Source organism: Dermacentor albipictus, chromosome 9 (assembly GCF_038994185.2).
Source record: "Dermacentor albipictus isolate Rhodes 1998 colony chromosome 9, USDA_Dalb.pri_finalv2, whole genome shotgun sequence".
Taxonomy (NCBI): Eukaryota; Metazoa; Arthropoda; class Arachnida; order Ixodida; family Ixodidae; genus Dermacentor; species Dermacentor albipictus.
This window is the reverse complement of record NC_091829.1, coordinates 67,694,647-67,719,593: the sequence shown is the minus strand read 5'-3', so window position 1 is coordinate 67,719,593 and position 24,947 is coordinate 67,694,647. Positions and strand designations below refer to the sequence as shown.

At 45.4% G+C, this 24,947-nt stretch overlaps 1 protein-coding gene across 2 annotated transcripts in view; it reads right to left on the bottom strand.

Moving 5' to 3' along the window:
* LOC139050113 (solute carrier family 4 member 11-like) overlaps positions 1-22,457 on the bottom strand; it is a 47,203-nt gene extending 24,746 nt beyond the window's left edge. Inside the window, exons 1-6 of one of the 2 annotated variants that reach the window (XM_070526327.1) lie at positions 22,084-22,457; positions 15,580-15,620; positions 10,567-10,701; positions 9,372-9,441; positions 6,763-6,847; positions 2,679-3,003 (exon numbers count right to left, since the gene is read on the bottom strand). In XM_070526327.1, coding sequence (XP_070382428.1) covers positions 2,679-3,003; positions 6,763-6,847; positions 9,372-9,441; positions 10,567-10,701; positions 15,580-15,620; positions 22,084-22,261 — 834 coding nt within the window. In that variant the 5' untranslated portion in view covers positions 22,262-22,457. Of the gene's footprint in view, positions 1-2,678; positions 3,004-6,762; positions 6,848-9,371; positions 9,442-10,550; positions 10,702-15,579; positions 15,621-22,083 lie in introns of those variants that run through there. The other variant, XM_070526328.1, reaches the window with a different exon arrangement.
* Positions 22,458-24,947: the final 2,490 nt, after the last annotated feature.

Here is a 24,947-nt window from a genome sequence, read left to right as displayed (position 1 = left end):
TTTATAACCTCTTTCGAGATTTAAAGGCATGCAGTAAACGCACATTGAAGAAAAAAAAATCTGGTTAAGTTTACAACCAACTTGCAGGTTCTTGGATTTGTTTATTTTCCTGCATTTTTCAGCAAAACTGTAGCGGAGAGAAAGTGTCGCGCATGCGCGGTTGAACTTTGCTCCTCTATGACATGGGTGGTAATATCCTGACACCCCTCGTGCAGGTTAGTGAAATATGAACAACACCGGATTTTCGCTTAAAAGTGGTATTTGTGTGAGTTAGAGAGAGAAAGAAAGAGTGAGTAAGAGAGTGTGTGAGAGAGAGATAAAGAGAGTGAGAGAGAGAGAAAGAGAGTGAGAGAGAAAGTGAGAAAGAGAGTGAGAGAGAAAGTGAGAAAGAAAGAAAGTGAAAGAGAGAAAGTGAAAGAGAGAGAAAGTGAAAGAGAGAGAAAGTGAAAGAGAGAGAAAGTGAGAAAGAAAGAAAGTGAAAAAGAAAGAAAGTGAAAAAGAAAGAAAGTGAAAGAGAAAGTGAGAAAGAAAGAAAGTGAAAGAGAAAGTGAGAAAGAAAGAAAGAGAGAAAGAAAGAAAGTGAGAAAGAGAGAAAGAGAGAAAGAGAGAAAGAGAGAAAGAGAGAAAGTGAGAAAGAGAGTGAGTGAGTGAGTGAGTGAGTGAGTGAGTGAGTGAGTGAGTGAGTGAGTGAGTGAGTGAGTGAGTGAGTGAGTGAGTGAGTGAGTGAGTGAGTGAGTGAGTGAGTGAGTGAGTGAGTGAGTGAGTGAGTGAGTGAGTGAGTGAGTGAGTGAGTGAGTGAGTGAGTGAGTGAGTGAGTGAGTGAGAAAGAAAGAAAGAAAGAAAAAAAGAAGAAAAGAAAAAAAGAAAAAAGAAAAAAAGAAAAAAAGGAAAAAAGAAAAAAAGAAGAAAAGAAAAAGAGAGAGAGAGAGAGAGAGCGAGCGAGCGAGCGAGCGAGTGAGTGAGTGAGTGAGTGAGTGAGTGAGTGAGTGAGCGCTTGTAATGGGGAAAAGATTTATATGAACGATTCTTCAGCAGCAAAACAATATACCAGTGGTAGTGAGTGAGTTTCTGATTTACACCTTTGCAGGAATCACGGTTGGACAAGGTTGCACATTACACCGCATCGCTCATTGCATTCTATCATTTTCAAAATTATACCCTGCTGTGATTACGTAAAGTATGCGTTCCACATACGAAGTGAGATTCATACGAGACTGTCTGGAAGTGCTTTAGTCACACTGCGTTATTTGACGATAGTTTGATACACAGTGTCGCATTGTCCCTGACGACAGAATACACCTGTAAAGCATGTTTAGAATATCGCGAAGACGGGGAAATCGAGGATACAGCCACAACATAAAAACTCACCACACGATGTCACATCTTGATCTCTGAGTATGAGCAAAGATAAGCAGTTTTTACCGTAACAGATATGAAAATCAACTTGAAAAGCGATGGTGCCCTTGAGCTGGGTTTGGCTCTCAGGAGAACAAAGATTAACGCAGTGACGGCCACACCGAAATGCTGATATAGCTCCGAAGGAACTCACCGGTTCTGATATACTCCTGATCAACTGTACGGCGATAACATTATCCGGATCAGACCAATAATGGCTTTGATTACACTGCTTGAGCATCGTGTCGATTTCTACCCAAACTTTAAAAAAAACATCACCGCGCAAGCACTCTGTACAGACGGCTAACCAGCGAAGCGGAAACGTGCGGCCCCGGTGTTTATCACTGGGTTAATCCCTGCGGTTCATTAAACGACGGCTTAGTAGGCTGCCGGATCCTCGGTACACAGTCACTGCTTGCGCTCAGCTGCACAAGCCTGTTCTTGTACGGCGTATACGAGCTCATTCCCGGTTCTGCTCGCGGCGTTGCTGATCGAACGCTGCCTGCTCCTCAGGAGTACGTATGACGCTTGGCCTACCCATTTCTAGCCGGAAAGAAGCTGCTTCGCTCGCGCTCGGCTGCGACGGAAAGCAGGTGATCACGCGCCTCTCTTTCTTTTTTTTCCCGCATGCGCATGGGGTTGCAGGGGTTTTCGGCGTACAGGCGACAGACTGACGAATTTTCTATCTACATACAGCAACAGACAGCTTGGCTGTAAAACTTCATGAAGAAGCAGCTCAGGTATGCACTGGTATAAGACTCGTTCTGCCGACCCGTTTAATTATTCAGCCTCGAGGATAGGACTGCACTACAAAGTGCAATAAAACCCATGCGAGGACGCGCATTGTGCCAAGGTATCAGAATCAGTCGAAGCACGCCTTTGGTTACGGAGCTTTCAGTGATCATTTCGCCTTATTCTGTGTCGACGACAACACGAAAAAAGGCTGGGGAGAGTCCTGTATAATGCCCTCACTATAAATCCTACACAGATTAAGTACACGTTTCAATTTAGTTGAGGCGAACCTTTCGTGAAGTTTATCAGGTAAATATATTACAAATGACGCAAGGCCAACAAATTTCGTCGCTTTCATCGCATGCAGAACGCGTAACCTCCTGCATCTCTCATGCATAGCAGTGGTCACAACGTTAATCTCACGCAATGTTCACGCTTGTGCACTGCACGGTTTACAAGATACGCTGCAGCGTGTATAGAAGCGCACTGCGGAAAGAGCGAGATAAGACACAGCGATGTGACCGCAAAACGAAATTTATAAACACACGCACACTTTCTCGCGCAGCGTCCGGCGAGCCGCTACCGGGCGCCAGGGCGTCCCTCTGGTCAGCAGCGAGGCGGCCAGCATGCTCGGACAGCTCGTCGGCGAACTGCGCGGCCGAGCACGCTTCCCAGAGCCGCCGACGAAACGCCGAGTCGGCGAACAGCGTGGCGAAGGTGCGGCCGGTCTCCAGCGCGTTCTTGGTGCCTTTCTCCTTGCTCGGCGTCAGCACCGCGACCAGGAACCGCACGTCCCCGCAGGTTCGACCCATGTTGGCCGGGTGCTTCAGGCGGGCCACGGCCACGCGCTTCCTCTGCAGCGAGGGCACCGAGCACCTGCAATCGCCGGCGGAAAGACTCCCTGTCCACGTTCGTGGACGTCCATTCGATTACGCGCAGCTGACCTGCAAAGTCTACCGCACGTGGACGAGGCCCCTGCAGCGCCTGCGATCGTAGCCTCCTGGGACTTCGCGCATGCGGCCGGCTCATAGGTGTCTTACCATAGGCTTTCTCCAGGCCTGCAGACTTCCACAGCACTCCTATAGAGTTTCTTATGAAAATTACTAAAGACGCGCCATGAATTGTTTTAATGGAAGGTCTTTGCCTCCTTTTCTCTGTTTTGGGAAACAAAATGTCCTCTTGGTCGTCTGTTAAAGTGTTCCGGGTGCAGCCATGGGGCCTATACGCGAAATTGTACCCCCTGGTGTTCCCTCTATCCCGCTTTCCTCTTTCTGCTCCCCCTTTCCCTTCCCCCGGTGTAGGGTAGCAAACCGGACGCTCGTCTGGTTGACATCCCTGCCTTTCCTCTCTTTGCTATCTCTCTCTCTCTCTCCTGGTGTACGAACCACCTACGAAACGTGAACGCCAGTCAATGTCGCTCTGAGAGAGGGGAAAATATGCAACCATTGCTATTTCTTGTCGCGATCGAACTGCTTCGTCAGAAGTTCGAGCGCCGCTCCGCTAGCACCGAGACCGGCCTCTCGTGAACGACGAATAATAAGAAAGGAATCAAACCGAGGGAAAGGACTTCTTATTCGTGATATTAGCGTCCAGGATTCGCTCCTGCCTGGATCCATAGAACGCCTTCATGGGTCCTGCCTTGGCCATGCGTTCAGATCAATATGCCCGGGATCACGAAGAAACTACGTGCTCCATACCCGGCCTGAGATTCTTAAAGCCGCTTACAAGTATGTACGACATACGACAGCACTATGCTCACCCAAATACTGATGTCCCAGACGTGTCACCTGTCACAACAACTTTGCTTCGTCCCGTACTTGTAATGTTGACCACAGGTCTACATCAACTGTTCCCAAACTAGTTGCTACCTGATAGATTATTTATGACCTACTGCCTAGTGTCTGGGCCATGCTTTGCGCTTATTGACTTGCGATACAAGTAATCGAGTCCCAGCTCAGACAAGATCCGCATTATGTTTCGGCCCTCGATAGTGCAGACCTTACAGGCATCAGTAGTGAAGGGACCCCGAATAGATTGGTTACACAAACGCTGCGGTGGGAAAGCTAACGTGTGAACTCGGAAGCATGAGCTGCCTTGTATGTATAAGCACTGTTGCGCGCGCTGATCTTTAGAGACCGTAGCTACCATTTGCTTTCTTGCTTATTTTGTACCAAGTTTAACACGCGATGCCTTGGCTCAACAAGACAGTCACCACAGGCGCTTCCATAAGCTCGGCAGCGAAATTAGGTTTCGCATGCCCGCAAACACACACGCTTCGACTTAAGAGGAAGTTTTAGCTCGGGTGCTCCTATCTAAATACATGTAAAAGCAGAATTCGTTTTTCTCGGCAACCACTTCACCAAATTTGGCGAGGTTTGTTGCATTTCAAAGAAAAACTTAAGATCTAGTGACTGTTTGTTTAGGATTTTTGATTTAGGTTGTCAATTTTTTATTAAAAATTGGCAAAAATTAAAAATTTTCAGGAATTGAAACTATCAAGTTTACAACTCTGTAACTCAGCAACGAAAATTGGTAATACATTTCCGTGAACTGCATCTAATAGTACGTCTAAAGCGGACAAAATTGATAGGTTACAATGAATGTCAAAAAATATTGTAGAATGGAAATATAGGTTTTGCAGAACCCTTGTAAACAACGTAACAAATTCACGTAAGATATAAAATGACGTATCGAATTTGTCCGCTTTCAATGATCTGATGGGTCTCGTTTACAGAACCGCGATATCTGCTCTTGATGCAAAGTTATGAATTTGTAAACTTCATGCTTCTATATTTTTCAGACTTTCGAAGTTTTGAAAACCTTTTTACCAAAATTAAGGACCTAAATAGAAATTCCGCGACCAACAGTCACTAGAATTCCACTTTCCTTCTCAAATGCAACAAATTTCATTAAAATCGGTGCAGGGGTTATCTCAGAAAAACGTTTTTGCGTTTTTACATGTATTTGAATAGGCCGCGTCGGAGATGGTCCCGAGCTAAAGCTTCCTCTGAAGTTCGGCGCGCAGCAGACGGCTTGAGTCGGCCCATTGAACTGGTGCTGTGCTCTCTTCATCTACCGTGAAAGAAGCCCAGAATGCGATCGCTGACATGTATGCGAGAACCTAGGGCCTATGTTTTGTGTCTGCTGGGCATAGAGCAACAGATTTAAGCGTTTTCCTTGGGAAGCATCTACGCCACATCATTCTCGGAGGACACCATGTTAGGTTCTGACCCCCCACCTCTACACACACGGTGCATACTACAGTAACAATGCGGGACATACTACAATACGAGACTTAGTACCCCGGTTATCATCATCTCTTTCTCCTTCCCATTTTTCTCTTGCCATAAATATAGAGGCCGTATTTTGAGACGATCACTTTTGGCGATACGATTGCTTTCGCCTAACGTAGTACATGGAACGTTGTATGATGCGGGCAGTTTTGCTCAACCAGCCAATCAGTTCATCCAACTTTACTCAACCAGCAAATCAGCTCTTCCTGAAAGTGATATCGCCGAAAGTGACCGTGCGAGATTGAGTGCCTAGGTAGCAGGCTAGGGTGCAGAAGCTGGGGTAGACCATCGTTGCGTTTTTTTTTAATTTCTACTCTTGCACAAGACAGCCATCTTTCGGCGATCGCAATCTCTAGGGCGCAATTCAGTCTCCCGTCTTAACGTTGGATTGTTTCTTCTTGAGCGTCTGAGAACCCTCACAAACTCGTACATTTTTGTTTTTATTTTGGTAGAAACCGCTTATAATGACTCTCGACGACAGCGTTAGCTTCCTTGAAACTATGACTCATTCTTCATTTATTTATGAATGACGATTATGGTAACGTTCTCGCCGGCGTTTCGACTGTTCTTTCAATGCGCCTTAGCACTTGCTCACAATCGTATATTGTAATGCACATTGTACAAGTCATGGCTGTCACTCGGCCGAGTTCACTCGAAGCGAGTTTCATGATACACATCGACTTAAGCGCTGGTGAGTGAAGTTGGTGTCGCAGATGATCACCGAGCTCGCGCCTCATATTTTCCCTTCACGCACTTTCCCAATGACGCCTGTACTAGCATTGCCTTCTGCACTCCGTCGCACCACATCCTCTCCAGCTACACGATTAGGGTGTTGATGCACGCCTCCATGGAAAAAGGAAGCAAACTAAGAGCGAGCATTAAGTAGCGCAGCCAGCCTTGGCAAGCCATCTCTCCTTGTGAAGCCGTTGCCTTTGATTTTCCCCTAAAAAGAGTTGGCCCAATACGAAACCTCTGAGACTCAAAGTATTGGCCGAGAATCGTGGGTTTCCGGTAGCGTTTAATCGATGCGGACTTGTTCGGCTGCTGTGCTTTGGCTCTGTCTGCAGAGCGGAAGTACTAAAAGCTACCGCGCGCTCTGACGTGACGCTTCAGTGTTAGGTCGACTCGTTTGCCTTCAAGCTTGTTTGCACACTGCTTCTATGGTCGTTTTGCCCTTTCTACATGCATTCGTCGATGCGTTGAGGGATCAGAATGCAGCAAAGAAGCTGGTTATTAAAGGTACATATGCTCGGAACAAACTAGACATCTAGCTCACCATCATGCACTCGGCTGGTCCAAATATAGCAAGTTTGAAAGCTTGGGCACGTCTGCATAAACTCACATGACACACAGCCAGCTCTGGTCGTAGTCGAAGTCCCCGTTCCCGTAGCTGCAAACTCCCTGGATAGTCCTGGTTGGCATGGCAACTGTAAAGCATGTTTATTACCGTCAGCCGGGCAAAGGCTCGGGCCGTATTTCAGATGGAGAGCACGCCCCTGCCTACCGGTAACTTCTGCACTATCGCTAGGACCGCCAAAATGCCAGCGACCAGAGTGTTATGCAAACGGCCATGTTATGTTTAGCAGCCATTGTTCCACAACGCGCCATGCATTGACTTCTTAAAAACTGATAAACACGAAATCGAGGTTCCTACATTAAAAAAAGGTCGCCTCTCCGAAGCGCATACATATAGAATTCGTCATTTGTAATAGCAGTAATGCCACAGCTGTTCTCATATGTGAGTAGCGCAACGCGCGAACATACGTCGATTCAGCGTTTTGTAAGCTTCATGGCCATGCATTACTGAAGGACCACCGAATGCTTGCCTCTCCAACAAAGCCTTCACTCTATTGAGCTAGGCTTAACGCCACGTGTTCTCCCAGTGGGGACAAAGCACCCTACGAGAGGAGGCTGTGCACTTTCAATTCAACTGACATCTACGGATATATATATATGTATATATATATATATATATATATATATATATATATATATATATATATATATACACACACACACACACACACACACACACACACACACACACGCACAAGATGAATGTTTTCGCGCCCCACCCGAAGGTAAGACGAACGTTCTGGTATGTGTTTTTACTGACGTTTTACGGTTTTCACCGCAGAAGTTTAGCGAACAAGGAAGATATTGGCGAAACTGCAGTGTTGTGGTGAAACAGAGCCCTGCAGCAATGCCATTTGTTGGGCGTGTCGGTAAACTGAAAGCATATTTGGCGCCAGCATATAGCGCACTGTGTTGTCGTCTCCCTTCCGTCCTTGTTTGCTGGCGCTAAATATGCTCGCCGCAGCAATTTTCAGCAATTTCCATCCGCAGGGAAGCACAAATATATAAAACAATTTTGCCGTGTATTAAATATTCAAAAATTGTATTTACATGTGCATCAAGCATAGTAAGCATTCTTTTTTTTTGAGAACTGATAAAGGGGCGTCTTATACATGTAACTTGAAAGCAGTTTTCTTCGCATAATACACTGAAGTGTTGAGGTGTACTGTGCTTAAAAAACGCAGAACCGGAGTTTTTTTAACAAGAAACCTCCTTGCATGGGTGCTGCAAACTCAGTGCTGCCAATATGCGTTAAAATCATACTCGAGCGTTTGTGGCTCCTGCCTGCGATATAAAAGCCACGCGCTCTCCCACAATCAAGTTGCAGGGCGCATTCGTCGCCGACCGGCAACTTAGGGTGTAAAATAATTTACACCCTTAAAGGCGAATAAGAGGTGTAAATGTGTTTGTAATTCCCACCCTTACTTCCTCTCACACATCCAAGTTGTGGGGCACGTTCGTCGCCGAACGCCCAATAAACACTGAAAAATAATCTCTACCCTTAAAACGACACCCTGACACTCAAAAAGGTTGTGACCGCGTGGTTCGTAAACACATTTAGACCATTCTCCAGCAAGTCCAGCGGCCGGCGAAGGCCAGTGGAGCCTTGGACTAAGGGAGCCACCCATCGCTCTTTGTCCCCTTTTCCCCCACTCCCTTTCTTAATAAAGCTTTTACTACTACTACCACTACCACTACTACCGCATTATTAATTTTCAAGGGTGTAAATTATTTTAGTCTATTATTACTCCTAGAAACGTACTTGCTGTCGCGCGAGAGCTTTGGGGCGTCTGAAGGCTTAGATGCTGTAGTGGAGTGCTCTCATCCATCGCATTCGCCTTCCAACCATCACAATCATCGTTGATGGTTGTTTCTGCACAGTTCTATAAGCTCAGAACAGTTTAGCTCCAGCGAACGGGGTATTTACGCGGGCATTACGTATTGTGTTCGCTGCCTCTTAGCAAATACGTTAGCAAACATTCATCACACAATGACACCGTGAGCAACCTGGAGATGTGCATGTTTTATGCGAAGCATATTACGAGAGCTCAACCCAGCTCCTCAGGCGTGGCGGTGTCGCCTTGAATACCACGTGACACCGTGACGTCACGACAGAGGAGAGGTGGCTTTGGCTCAACTCTTGCAAGATGGGCTGGGTGGGAATCGAACCAGGGTCTCCGGAGTGTGAGATGGAGACGCTACCACTGAGCCACGAGTACGATGCTTCAAAGCGGTACAAAATCGCCTCTAGTGAATGCGGTGTTTCCTTAGAAACGAGCTCAGGCGTGCGTCGCTTGCTCAGGCGCACATTTCGTTGCCGCGCCGAACGCTGCGTTGCTCGACGCTCACCGCGTCCAATGCGGGGCGTCCAAGGCGAAGCAGAGTAACGCATGAGTTGTTTCTTCGTCTAGCCGAACCAAATATAGCCAAGCAACAGCAGTTCACCAAGCTAAACAGTGGTTCAACAACTAAAATAAAGGCTAGTATGCTTCGCATCTTGGGCTTAACCTTACCTAAGCCACAGCCATTTTTTGAATTCAAGATCGGTAAATATTTAACCGCTCGACGAGCAATGCTTCTAACAATTACGCTCACCTTGTTCGGATACGAATATCGCTTGTTTGGCTTCGCTAACAGTCGTTGCTTGCTCGCCGTTTCCCAAAACCTGAAACGTCATTGAAGGTTACGGGTGAGATAAATGGCTGTGTAGTGAACTACAGGCACATTTTAAAAAGTAATAATAGTCTGTCCCTTTTTGCAGACTAATCATAAGAAGAAAATAATGCTCCCATCTAAAAATCAGCCCGCCCCTTTAAGCCAAATCGTAGAAAAAGTAACACTTGACCACTCTAAGGTAAGCATTATTTTTTAGAGTTATTTTAGAGTCCTAAAGCGGCACTTTGGCTGTGAGAGATGCCGTTATGGAGTATTAGAGAGCAAGTCAACTGAAAACCTTAAATTTGTCATAAAATCTTAAAATTTCTCGCCATTATTATGTAAGCTGAAAAATTCAGTGGTACTAATGTAAAAAAGTATTCGGCAAAACTCCGAAACAAAGTTCACAGGAAGTATTTGGCAGGTGACGGAAGCGTGAAGTCGAATAAACATCCTAGAAGTCTTGTCTTGAGGTGTGCCGCCCCACTCAAGACAAGCATCTAATAATAAAAGCATTCTGTTATCGTATTTGCGAGAAGCAAGGGAATAAAACGTAATAAGAATTCGTCGGAGAATAAATCGGAAAGTCGGAAAGTGCAGTAATGTTCAGTCATCGCAGCAGCAAGGCGTGCAAATGAAGTAGAAAATTACAATCGGTTGTACATCCATATCGCCGGCGCCACTACGCATGGAAACCGCGGCAAGCTCCAGCGGACAAGCAGGATGGCAATGTTATGCGCCTACGGGTTCTCATTGAATTGAGTATCGAACACTTATAAGGAGGACCAGGTGAGGATGTGTAAGCTGAACAAACAAGATGCAGGTGGCAAAAGTTCACACCTTAGTGATTGTTGGAAAGTGTTATACCTCTGCAGTTCCGGAAGCGGATTTCTGATCACGCCTGCGGGATATTAAACTGCATATGTGATTTTTTGCGCGCTTCAGCTGACTCGTTACTTCCAGAATTAAGATAGCAAACGTGGCACCAACTGAATGCGCCTGACATAGCATTCTTTCTTATCATTTTACAGCGTCCGCTACAGCGTAAGCACGGAGACGGCAGGCGAACACGTCGATTGTTTCGCTCGCTTCGCGGTTGTGTAAACTAACGTGTAAAACCTGTTGGCTGCCGTACGTTCTTCAACACAGTATTGACGACATCTTCCAGCGTCGTCTCCTGGACGTCTAGAATCACCGTGGCATCCTGGAGAAAACGGTGGACGTCCATGGAAGCTCGCACTTCGTTGCTGAAGTCTTTCATGGGGACCACCTGCAAAAAAAAAAATATTCATGAAGTGCCTGCTGGGATTTATCGCTCATGGCCAACGCCGCCGACGCCGACACCGACACCAACGACACCGGCTTTTCTGCGACACGAGCTCCTTAACGCTGTCGCGTTAAAAACAAACAGCGTCTCAGCTAATAAAATATATTTCGCCCGGAGATGACGTTTTCCTTTTCAGGTACACAAGGGCCACATAAATCGGCAGAGTGGGAATCGAAGTTAGTTTAAGCTTCAATTGTGGGTTTTTAACGTCCAGAAACTGCGCATTAGGTGACGAGGGACGGCGTTTTGAAGAGCTGAGAAGAAATCGTGACCGCCTGGGGCTCTTCGTGCACTCGACGTACGTACGTCGTTTTTGTTTTTTGTTTTCATTCCGCCACCATCATTTTAATACGGCTGCCTCAGACAGGAACCGAACCGGCGACCCCGGCGCTCAGCAGCAGATCTCTATAGCCACGAACGATTGCATTCCCTCGACCCCTCTATGCAACTGCGGCTGTTACCAGGGCTTCTACGAAATGAGGAAACAATGCTGTGCCGCTTACGCTTGGCCGTCGCATTCACCAATGCATATACGTTTTTGATTGGAATGACTGATAGCGCTGACTGTAATGCCTGCGGTGCCGAGGAAACTATAGAACATCTACTGTGCTACAGCCCTACTTTTGAAAACGAAAGACATGACCTCTGCACAGCTCTCAATCAGCTAGATAGAACACCGTTCACCTTGAAGAATATCTTGGGACCATGGCCTCGCATATCGCAGCTACAAAAGGCCACAAAAGCTCTGCTGCGATATTTGAAGGCAACTGGATTGAGTCAGCGTCTGTGATACGGACTGAGTGACCGAAGGATGTACCCACTAGACTTTCTCTTTTAATCTTTCCGTCCCCTTTTCCCTTTCCCCAGTGTAGGGTAGCCAACCGGGCTCAGTCCTGGTTAACCACCCTACCTTTCCTTTATCATTTGCTCTCTGTCTCTCTATAGCCACGGATTCACCACGGCATCTTTGAGGTCGAGTAGTGTCGCTAACTTATGGTGTCGACATACCTAGAAGGACGCGTGCTCGGAAGGGGCTACGCGTGGCTGTAACGGTCGCGTACTAACGTGTTATGGACTTTCGCTGCCTTACAATCAGAAAAGTCGCGTGCTCTTCCACAAGCGGCCCTTCACTGCAGTGCCCCATCAAGCTGCGGTATCTGTGGTACATACAGAATATCAGTTAGCGCGGAACGTTCCTCGAATTTATGTTTACTCAACACAGGGATTGTAATTAACATGCATAGAACGTTATCGCACACGGCAAGCCTCCGTCTAAATAAAATGCTCTGCCGGAAGGTTTGCTGATGCCTTAAAATTTTGCGTATAACGACACGCATGAATAAGCGTGAATTGATAAGAAGTACGGGGCAAGAACGTGAGCGCATCTCACTCTACCCGTATTTTTAATTCAGAATGAAATCTTTGTAATATTGACCATTTGTCAGGTACGTGTGTCAACGCACGCTTGCATCTTTGGTGAAAGAAGCGCATGCACAATTATGTACTTTAAAACTGGTGAACCTCTCTATGACCGCACTTATGTGGTCGGTCCCACGATAGTTTATTACGTCATCTCGAGGCTACTGAAAAGAGTGATGTCGCCGACATTCACTGGAATTTAACTGTCAATGTTATGTGGCTGTATATTCTGGCAGAAGCACGGTCTTGCCGAACAAATACAATTTTTTGCAAGGCCACAGCTGTCCTGAGTGTAATGCGGAACCTAATGGGTGAGGTTGCCCCACAGAACTCCGTCTCGAGTGGTCTCACCATTGAAACAATATAAACGGAGTCAATTTTTTTTGAAATTGTCATATGGAAGCAAAAGCACATGATTCCGCTTTTGAAGAGCGTACTTCGTCCCACAGAGTCTTCGGTTTTGTGTTGATGGTCGAATGATATCTCGACGTAGTGGTGTCACTGTTGCGTGGGAAGGCACTTTCCAGTCAGAACAGTATCGTTCAGAGATGACGTGAAAGATCGCTTTCGGGAGTGAGTGGTTGCACCAACTTTGACGCAGGCGAGACCTGTGCGAGTCCACACAGCAGCAGTACATAGTGACTTTAATCGACCTTTACCATTCACTCATAGGCGTTTACGGCATTGGGTTCAGTATTCGTTGTTTCAAATCGCATTGCTTTGCCCTAAAATAGTATTTGTTCGAGCGTTACATACACGAGTGTCTAAGCACTGTTTATCTCGTTTCACTTAAGTTCTGCTAAATAGTACACATTTGCAGAAACACTGCACTTAGTGAAACATATTTGGAGCTAATGTGCTAGTTTCAGTAAGTGGAACATATTAATCTTGTTCTCTCTGAGGTTTCCCCGTTTTGACGTTGGTTAGGGTCGCTTCAAGCCACTTCTGTGGCTTTTACAGCGAAGCTCTTAGCCTCTAGCTGGTAGGGATTTCACGCCGGCTCATTTTGATCGAAAAACAGTACCGCCACCTAGCGGCTACGGCCACTCGAACCAAGCTAAAACGGCAGCTGAAAAAAAAAGGGGGCTTTGTCATCGAGTTTTCGCGTAATAGACATGTTTACTCGCATGTACGAATTAGAATACGAAGCAATCATGTCTGAAGCTTGTGTGCAAGTCCTGCTTTGCAAATATCCTGAAGCGTTTTAATTTGAAAATTAAATTAGTTTAATAGGGCACTTGCTCATTGCGGAGGGTTTTGAAGAATGAAGATGCATGCTGCACTGCCTCGCATGTGCGCGCGCTCGTGACATACGTGTGCACACAATGTATTTGTCCTTGATGCGTGGGTGTTCTGTCATATACAGCTTAGTCTTAAAGGATGATACGAAAGGAGGTCGCAAATATTTATGGCGAACAATTTGCATCTCACAGTTACTGCTTTGCACTTTACCCCAATTTTTCCTTCCTAACCAAGAATCTGTATCTCTCTCTTGTAGATCGAAAGCCACTGTGAAAAGCCTCGACTTCTGCTGAGAACGGCAGAAAGCTGAGCTAGTTGCTAAAGATTCATAATGCAAATAAGGGCAAGGCCTGCAGACACGGACACAAGAGAAGAGATGAGACTTCTCCCTATAGCAGAATCGCAAACAAATTTTACGGCTCATTCGAAAAAGTGCGCAGAGATTTCTCTTTTTGTCCCTGGAAATAGCACTGTAAAACTTTCAGAGCAAACAGGAACTTCTACAGCTGGCACACGGCGCCAACTGGTCTCGACACGCATTTCGCAACCACACCGCGTGCGCGGTTAGGTGACGTTTGGCGGAAAACACCGCGTTAAATTGTGGCGACTTGTTGACTGCTATTCGGGCAGGAAGCATGGCCCAGGTGTTCTTGCTGCCAATCGACTCTTCAACCCTGAATTGCTACAGCCTCCACACAGCGAACTGAATTGAATTATGCGGGTTTTACGTGCCAAGAAAAAAAACACGATTTGGTTACGAGGCACGCCGTAGTGGGGGGTTTCCGGATTAATTTTGACCACCAAGGTATCACCAGCCTCTGCAGAACCAAGCCATCCGGTTAAACACCTTCAGTCCTTTCCGCGCCAACGCCTTGCACTCCTCTTTGGGAATATAAAATCATTCCGTTAGCACTTACGGTTAAATATCACCTAAGCATAACATGGTTCAGGACTATAAAAAAACCTCATTCCTATTAATGTATTTGACAAGGTTTGCCTTTACAATTCGAATCACACCAGGTTTGCTCTGAACTACTTTTTGGTACTAAAAGTACGCAATAACTATGGGAAACACACGACCCAATTTGCAGCTGTAGCATTTTAGAATAACTTGCTTACGGATTTCAAACGATGTGTAGCCTTTGCTACACTTAAGAAAAAAAGTAATGTTTCTAACAGAAGGTTGAGTTCATGATTCGCATCTTTACTAGTACTGTTCTGTCGTATGTGAATTATGAGTTCAAAATATGGCACTCGGTAGAACACCCTATGTATGAAAAGAAAATATACATTCCAAGAGCACATGAATAACAAAGTTTCGTAAATTAGCTCAGTACACATACGCATATATAAAGTCAAATATTTTGAACGGCAAAAGAAACACAGAATACAAGTTATTACACATAGCGTAAAGAAACACGATCACCTCATAAATCAATTTTAAACACAGAACAACATTTATATCACTCATTTAGCGTATTAGGATAAATTGAAATTTATTACTTCCCAAAATGCTTTTGTAAAGCAAGTGCTCTTTTCTGAAAACCCGTTTTTGTTACCTTGTTTGTTCGCTTGTTACCTCATAAACTTACATCGCGAACAAACGTTCAAAAATTTCCACTATTAAATTCCTGAATCGGTTATGACTCGAGTAACAACGGCTACTGGCATTCGTATTCGAAACTCTTGTTTCTTTTGTTACTAATATTATTACTAGTAGTAGTAGTACTATTATTGTTATTATCAATGTTATTATTCGCGCTCCCGACCGTAACAGCCGACACTGTGGAACAAAAATCACCCGATTGATTCGACTTCGATGCGCATTCACCCCGATCAATGCCTGCAACAGTGACGCCTACATTTATCCCCCTCGCTGCGGCCGAATAATGTTTGCTCACCTTCCGACTGCCGATAACTTATCAGCTCATCTTCTGCGCTAAAAAAAGAAACGCTGGCGTTAACCGAGCGATTAGGAATGCTTCGCCAGGAGTACATACGCGTGCACCAAACAGACAGCTCCGTAATGCAGTCGTGTACACACGTGACCCTGCACAATCGCCCTCCTCAGAACGCGAGTCCGCTTTTTTTTACTGCTGCCGAGCAGTTCCCACACCTTGCAGCCTCAAGCGATTGCAGGTATTATGGACGTGCACCCACCTCCAAGTTTGATGACAGCAGGGACACCTCGCCGCCCTCACCTGAAAGGAATAACTCACGGTCAAGTTCGAGTTCTTTATCTCTGCCTTGTAACGATACAGACAGCGGAGGCGCAGAAAAAGCTGTCAGATACAACCTGACAACGCCGCAGCCCCCTTTAGCTTGGCAGTGGCTTCACGGCAAGGCTTTTAATACAGAGGATATCGCGCAGTGTAGTAAAAGCTGTACAATAACTAACAAGTAAAACAATTAACTATACAACGATTACACAATATTTAAAAAAAGGAAAGCAGAACCTACATGGTCACAAACACAGCGCGCAAAGCTCTGTTTGACGCACGGAAGAGGCCAAAATTATCATAAACATAAGCATTTAGGAGTGACGGAAGAGCGAATTGTAGGCGTTCTCTACTTGAACTTATTCTAGTGGTCGGCAGTACCCAATTATTCGCATACCTTGTCTTGTAGGTTGCTTCTGGGGCACGCGAATCAGCAAGATAACGTATGCGATTTACGTTTCTCCGTGTTTCAAGTTTAAACCAGACACTCATGCTGTATTTGCACAAGTTATGGATCTTGAGCACGCTACTTTTCAGAAAGGAACCCCCGCTCGGTGAGTCCCAGGAGACATTGTGAGCATGACGCAGTGACTTCTTCGGCAAAGTGCACATACGCTGAAGCCTGCTGAATGTGGCTGTGTCCCACATTAATTCACGGTAGTTTAAATAGGAGTAGAAAAGGTGAAATATAGAGAAGTAAATTTATTGGGCTCGGAATAACGTATCTGAGCCAACTTACGACCCCAGTTATTTGAGCAAATTTCATTTTGATATGGCCAACACGGTGTTCTCATGATATAGAGGAAAGAAACTACTCCGAGGCATAGAAATTGTTCGAGCGCATATATACGTCGTGAGTTTAGCTTAATCTCGAGGGAGGAATGAACTGGCTTATTTTTAGGGCGGAATATGACAGCTTACGTTATATTGTCATTCATAAGCATGCACTTGGATTCGGACCATTTTTGTAACAGCTCATGGGGTTATTGCATTCCGGAACAAGGAGATCAAGATCATTTCCAGAAAAGAAGATACTAGTATCCTCAGCGTACATAATACGTTTAGCGGGTAAGTTCATGTTGGAAATATCATTAAGGTCCATATTAAACAGTAGTGGCCCCAATATACTTTCCTGTGGAACGCCAAAAGTATCAGGTTTTAGCTCAGATGTCGTTTTGTCTGTGCAGACAGCCCGTTTTATATGCGATAGGTATGATTTAACAAGTCCGCGAAAACCATAACATTCTAAATTTGAAGGAGTATAGTGTGGTTCACTAAGTCGGATGCCTTCGAGAGATCCACGAAAACCCCAGTAATGAAAGCTTTCTTTTCAAATAGTGCTATTATGTATTCCTTTTATTCGAGTAATGCTAACTCGGCAGATTTATTTTTACAAAACTCAAGTTGATTTCGGGATAAAAGATCAAGCTTATTAATAAAATCAGAAAACCTAGTATGTAGAACTTTCTGAATGGTTTTCTAGAAGATCGGAAGTATAGATACTGATTTATAATTTCCTAAATTATTTCGGTCTCATTTCTTATGCACAACCTTAACCTTGGCTATTTGCATTCTAGGGGTAATTCCACACTGACTCAGACGGCTACACGCGTTACGATGCAGACAGCCACACTTATTAATGTATTTATCCCTAACGTAAATACTAGCAGCTTACTTTTAAGGTGTATTACACAGTTCAATCGACAATCATTATGCCATTTATGTGCTCCTGAAATGTGGCACAAATAAACGCAACTTATCAGCGCAGAATACTCCGCAAAAAGCAAAATATTACTCCGGACACCCTCGCGTCCTTTTTTTTCTGCTCTTTCAAATCAAAACTGAGATGACGTCTTTGCTTCTGAGACTGCAGATGCAGCTTATCAGACCTTCATCACCTGCTTTAAACACATACACCATGATCATTTCCCTGAGAAAACTAAGAATGTCTACTAAAAGTCGTAAGCCATGGATAAATAGAGATCGCCTTAGAATGATTAAACACAAAAACCAGCTATACTGGAAATTTATGAGAACTAAGTCCCTTGCTGATCTAGCAAATTTCAACAATACCACAATAAAGTAACGTCTTTTCACAAAAACGAAAAGAGGAACTTTCTCCCCAATGAGTTTGTCAAGGAGTTCTGTGATGGTAGCGCGCAAGTTTTAAAAAAAGTTAATCATTAAACCGAGCACAGTCTACGTCAGGAGTTACAGAGCATTGGTTTGGAGGTGAACGTAGTGAGGATGTCCGCTTGCAGAGAAATTTAATACGTTTTTCAAAGATGCATAAGCTCGGTGGAATAGAATTTAGATGAATATGAGTCAGAGCAAGCTCGGTTGAGCAGAATTTTCATGAATACGAACCAGAGCAAGCTCGGTGGAATATAATTTAGGTGAATATGAGTCAGCAAGGTCGGTGGAATAGAATTTAGGTGAATATGAGCCAGATCAAGCTCGATTGAGCAGTATTTTCGTGACTGCGAATCACAGCAAGCTCGGTGGAATAGAATTTTCATGAATACAAGTCAGAGCAAGCCTGGTGGCGTATAATTTTGGTGAATATCAACATATCCCCGACCAATGGCGGAATATTTGGTAGTCATCGCCTCACCCCACACTACATCAATTGGTTCCCGGCACACCTGGCACATGGGACCACTGAAGGGGCTGCTTCCTAGCCTCAACGAGATGGCACACGAGGCCACACGAGACCTAACTCACCGAGCGAGCCCGGACCCCCTCTCAGCAGGATGGCAGAGCAAGCGTGACCCCCTCATCACTTACAACGATCTCACCCAGCATTATAAGTTAGTCAAGGGAACCGAACCGCTATCGCACAAAGCACTCAAAGCAATAGAAGTCCCGTACATGCGGCTTCAGACGGGCGCGTACCCATGCCTAGCCCTCCTGCACAATATCTTTCCGGACGCGCACCCTCACAATGCGCATCGCTATATAAGGATAAAGCTAGCCTTGCTCACATGCTGTGGGGTTGCCCCCTGGCGCCGGAGGCCAGGACCACCAAGGAAAAGTGGGACCGAGCTCTACGCAGCTCGGTCTTTGACGCACAGCTCTGGGCTGTCCATCGGGCGCGCGACGCGGCGGAGGGGCATGGCCTCTCTGTCCCCACGTGGGAGCGGCCCGCTGCGCACTAATCGCGCGCACCGACGGGCCTCAAGAAAGTTATTCATCCATCCATCCATCCAGTTCGAGCAAACTCGACTGAGTAGAATTTTCGTGAACACGAGTCAGAGCAAGCTCGGTGGAGTAGAATTTTGGTGAATATCAGTCAAAGCAAGCTCGGCTGAGTAGAATTTTTGCGCATATATGAGTCGGAGCAAGCCCGGCTGAGTATAATTGTGGGGAATATGAGTCAGAGCAAGGTCGGCTGAGTAGAATTTTGGGGAATATGAGTCACAGCAAGATCCGCTGAGTAGAATTTTGGGGATATGAGTCACAGCAAGATCCGCTGAGTAGAATTTTGGCGAATACGAGTCCGAGAAAACTTGGCTGAGTAGGATTTCGGTGCATATGAGTCGGAGCAAGCTTGGCGAAGTATAATTTTGGTGATTATGAGTCAGAGCGGGCTAAACTGAGGAGAATTTTGGGGAATATGAGTCCGAGCAAGCCCGGCTGAGTAGAATTGTGGGAAATATGAGTCAGCGCAAGCTCGGCTGAGTAGAATTTTGGGGAATATGAGTCACAGCAAGATCGGCTGAGTAGAATTTGTGAGAATATGAGTCAGAGAAAACTCAACTGAGGAGAATTTTGGAGAATATGAGCCAGAGCAAGCTCGGCTGAGTAGACTTTTCGTGAATACGAGTCAGAGCAAGCTCCGCTGTGTGGAATTTTGGTACAGATGAGTTGGAACGAGCTTGTCAGAGTATAATGTTGGTGAATATGAGTCTGAGAAAACTCAACTGAGCAGAATTTGGGGGAATATGAGTCAGAGCAAGCTCGGCTGAGTAGAATTTTGGTGTATATGAGTCGGAGCAAGCTTGGCGGAGTATTATACTAGTGAATATGAGTCAGAGCAAATTCGGCTGAGTCTGAGTGAGCTAGGCTGAGTAGATTCTTGAGCAATTTGCACACGCGCCATAAACCACACCGTGGAATAAAACAGTAAGCAACTGCGTCTCACAACCTAACAAAAAGAAGATTCAGATACACGAATGTCATGCTGTCTTTGTATATCTCGCAAGTTGCATGTTACTTATTTTATAGACGCAGTAATGACGGGATATGGTTATACGAGTTAATGAATTAATACATTTCATTGCAAACTCATTGGCAACATTGCCTGTGCCTTGTTGGGCACGCCCTATGCCTCGTGATGCGTCTGTACACTTTATTAGCCGTGGATGTGCAAGAACCATCAGAACTTGAAAAAGATACTATCATTTGCAGGAAGGGATGCAATTGAATGACTTCACTGCACAATTTTGATCTGCTTTTGTTTAATAATAATAAAAATAATAATAATATAATGATTTATTACCATCACCATTACATTGATGGAGAGGATGGGAATAAAAGCGATTGACGCTTCACTAAGTTCCCACCCCCCCGTACAGCAGGTGAGCAGTGGCAATGTGTTATCTACTGCTAATGAAAACAAGGTGTTTGCCTGCTTTTTTGTATTATTCCACGTGTTCCACAGAAGGTAGAGAGAAGAAAGGAAAGACAAGGATGTTTATAGCGAAGTAGTTCCTTTGAAAACTGCGATATGTTACGACCAGAATACAGAAAAGAATGCCACGGTGGCAGCATTTCGATGTGGGCGAAGTGCAAGAACACCCGTGTTCTTGCACTTCGCCCACGTGCCCAGATTTAGGTGCACGTTAAAGAACCCCAGGTGGTAGAAATTTCCAGAGTCCTCCACTACGGCGTGCCTCATAATCAGAAAGTGGTTTTGGCACACAAAACCCCATAATTTCATTTCAATAAACAAAAGGAATTCACTGTAGTGAAGGAAGTGCAATTTGCAATTACTTTTTAATGTGAGGGTCAATACAGGTGTCGTAAGGATACAAACTGTGCAACACATTGAAGGTTTATTGGCTTCTGTGCAGTAAAAAAGTAAGGTTCACCGACTATTACGATACTCCTTAATGCGAATGTTGAGCGCAGCTGTTTAAGTGTATTGAATTCGCGGCATTCTGCAGCAAATAATTCTATTCTGGACGGCAAGGTCCTCTCGGCGGCGGCGCTGAGCCTCTGCTCGGACAGCTCGTTTAGCGGCAGCGAAAGACAAATCATTTCCACCGGTTGCACCACTCGTTGTTCAGAAAGAAGGCGTGAACACGGGAACGTGCGACTCGCGCGGAGGAGGCTGCGGCGCAGGAGAAATAGCGCATGCGCAGTCGGCTCGAAGCGCACACCAGCTCTGATTCCGTATATATTATCGGCGGTCGAGCGCGCCGCATGCCTGGTTACCGCCATGGAGCACGTCTTGTGCTGCACTCCGCTTTTCTCCTCACCCTTTTGCCATACCCTCCTCCGTTTCCCTCTTCCCCTATTTTCGCTCTCATCGCTCTTTAATCTTCTGCTGTGCTCATTCGCTCGGTTACGCCGAGGGACGCCGACGCTCAACGCAGGAAAGCGCGCCTATGAGCTGTGTTCTAAAATTATACATCAGAAAAAAAAGAAAACTGTTTAAATGATACTTATCGCGTTTATAATACCTGCGACTGCAATGTGCGCCGCATGCGACCGAAATCACACTTCCGTTGCGATGAAAACCAGACCATGAGAAACAGGCTTGTGTCTACAAACAAGCTTACATTCAGTGGCGTCAGGAATAGCAACACGCGTACATTCACTCAAGTAAACAAAAAAAATAAAGGCTTAGGTAACCTATGAATACCAATAAGCATGCATTGAGTGGCGTACATAAGGGAAGGGCGTGAGAAATATAAGATGGGAAGAGGCAGCCGGTGGAATGCAGGGGTCACACGTTAACATAGAGCATGTGAGGGGTCACAGTTGCCAGAAGGGTGTTTCGCTTGTCCTTTGTTCTAGGTTACCGAACAAGCGAAACAGTCTTCTTTAAGTTGCGACCCCTCACATAAATTAATTAACAGAAATTTATTCTTGATGATCGAAACCAAAGCACCGCAGTGGCCGCCGCATTCCACAGAAATCGCCATGACTTAGATGGATTGTGCTCCATCCCTTTCACGTTTCCGTGAACGGTCGCTACATGCATGCCCATCTGGGGACAACGGTTTGGATTTGCCACCACTGAACACAGACCGCGACGCACCACTTTTGTTTACTCAATCCAAGTCCGTTTCGACCACGTTACACCAAACAAAAAAAAAACAGAGACGTTGGCTCACCGAAGAGCAGGAAAAGTATTTGCGACACTTGCTCGAACACTGCGGCTCTCAGAAAGACGCGCCGAAGAACGAAGTCGGTGACGTCGAGGTTATAAACTCACCATTTTCCAGATGCCATCGGTCGCCTCGGTAACACCAGCGGCACTCGCTGTTCCCGCGCTCCATCTCCGAAAGCGGAGAGACCGCGCCTGGGCGTCCCCCACTTGCCCCATCGCCCCGAGACGAACCCGACGGGGATGTCGGCTCTCCGAAGGACCAGCGAAGACCGCGGACACTCATCACGCCTAAGTCGGCGACGCTGTACTATGCGGTACTGTATACACGTCGCGAGTACTGTGGACACGGCCGCGAACGCTGACTGCAGCCGTTGAACGGTCGAGCAGCTCCGGGTGCGGCGCTGAAGCCGACAGGGAATGCGCATGTGTCAGTCGCCGCTACGCGGAACACGTGTAAGCCTGTGTAGCACGCTGGGATTTGGACCGAAGCGACTTGCCGCCTGCTTTTTCTCTCTCTCTCTTCCTTTTTTTATCGCGCGAGTGGCGAAGCAGTACCGTCGGTATACCGTGGCCCCGTAACTTGCTTCGGCTGCTTGTCGTCGCTTGCCCTTGTGTCGGAGAAGCGTGTGTCGCGAGGCACGCAAAATTAATGCGAGTGTGAAAACGGCGAGATTGAATGAACTTGTTCGGGCTCAACGACCAGCGCTTTAACCGGTTTAACGTACACCGAAATTGCGCGGTGGGTTACACGGGACGTTGTGTAATCAGAGGCGACGGCCTAATTGAGGCCAGAATGAGGCTCTTTTTTTTTTTATTTATATGATGTAAGGAGATGTTGGCGCGCAATTTAAGGCGCCGGCTACTCCTTATCTCTTGGGTGGTTCCGTCATACATCATTCAGGGTTCACGGTTACACATCAAATAATCTTTTCACAAAAGCACCAGGACATATAAAGCAACGCTTCCACAGGAAGACTATGGCAAATGTCTCCACACTTATGTAGTCGAAAGTCTCAAAAGTACAAACGATACTGTCGCCTAATAACACATTGTCTAGTCAGCGGGTGGTATATACATCGTGTAAATATATTAGCACCTACAGTCACAACAGAGCAGTCAACATAACATAATTCCCAAACAGATGGATATATAGAGTGACATTGAAATGAACAGAACAATGAAAGCACTAATAACGTCCAACGATGCCGCTGTTTTCAAAAAAAGTCTTTAGTGCTTTTAAAGCGCTCTTCTGCAAGGCCGTTGTTGTCCAAGGGCCCAAAAGTGTACTTAAACTGAAAGGTCTGCGGTCTAATTTACTTAGCGCTGATTTAAGTCGGCATCTTGGTGTGTCGTGATGTGGGCAATCTAGAAGGAGGTGATATACATCTTCATCTACAAATGCACAATCACATTCGGGGGTTTCCGCTCGGCCAATTCTGTGTAAGAAATGCTTTGTGTATCCAGTGCCTAGCCTTAATCGATGAATAAGCGTTTCCATAGTTCTATCTATGACAATGAAAATTTGAATTCAATAAATGGATCAATATGATATAAGTCAGAGCTCTTAGAATTCTGGTCAAACGAAGTGTTTCTAGACATGTTGAAAGACGTTGTCCTTATAATGCAGCGTAATTCATTCTTTGATATTGGGAGCGGAGCCGTATCATCTTTCAGGTGCGCTTGTCGTGCTGCTTCATCGGCTGCTGTGTTGCCAGGAATGTTGCAATGCCCTGGTATCCACTGGAATGCTATTGCATGTTTCGCTTCGCTTGCCTTTGTGAGGTTTTTAAGTTTTTCATATATTATACTGTCGCTGAATGTTTTCCCCTTTTTGCGGCAGAGTGATGTTAGAGCCACCTGTGAGTCGCTGAAAATTACCCATTTTTGCGCTTCTGTTACTGACAATATAAATTTTACCGCACATAGGACTGCGAACAGTTGAGCTGTTGCGGACGAAGTCGCACGAGATAACTTAAATGATTCTTGTTTGTTGAGGTGCGGTATAATGAATGATGAAGTTGAAGAGGTTGCTGTACTGGAGCCGTCTGTATAGACGTGTGTGCATCCTGAATACCGCATATATATCTGGTATAGAGCTAGTTGTTGAGCAGCTTGAATGAACATGTCTCTTTTGCTGAATATCCCTTTTACTGACAATTCAATTTTTGGAGCTGTAAGCAGCCATGGAGGATATTCGATGTCTGAGTTCCAAAATTCATTTCCTGGCAATATGTGAAGATTTTTTTGAATTTCTATATGAGCATAACTTCTATCTCGTTTCATTATGTCTAGAGCCAATGGGTGGTTTTTATGCTGGGTTTGAAGACGGGAATAATGCCGGCATGTTTCTGTAGTTCGCATAACTGGAAATGGTGATTGGCGAGCCTCAGCTATTACAAGAGAGCTCTTTAATGTGCAGCAAAAGCACGGCATAGTATCATCTCTTTTTTTTCTTTTTTTTTTCTTTCTTTCTGTCCGCATTCATCGGAAGCTTGGCCGGTAAGGAGATAGTGGAATCCCTCTTAAATTTACAAAGTTGTACCTTGAAAATAGACGGCGGTGTGTACAGATAAGCAAATCCAGGTCCCATAAACACGTGTTACTTTCTGGGGTTCCACAATTCAGTGTTCTGGGCCCCTTGCTTTGTAATATTTATGTTAATGATATTGTGCGTATCTACTTGAATGCAAAATTTATAACCTAATTATAATATTACTGGCATCACATTCTTACACCGAGCTTATTACTACGTGAAATTTAGTGCTTCTTATTAAGTGAAAGGTCAGGTGGAACATAAACTGCTTACGTGTCAATTCGGCGAAAACTAAAGCTCTCTTTTTTTCCTCCGAAAGGCACCGCCATTCCAGTAGAATAGCACATAACGTATGATGAGGCACCGATTGAAGTTGTAGACATGACATATGACATGACAAGAACTTTATTTCAGTCCTGAGGGACTGAGATCTTGA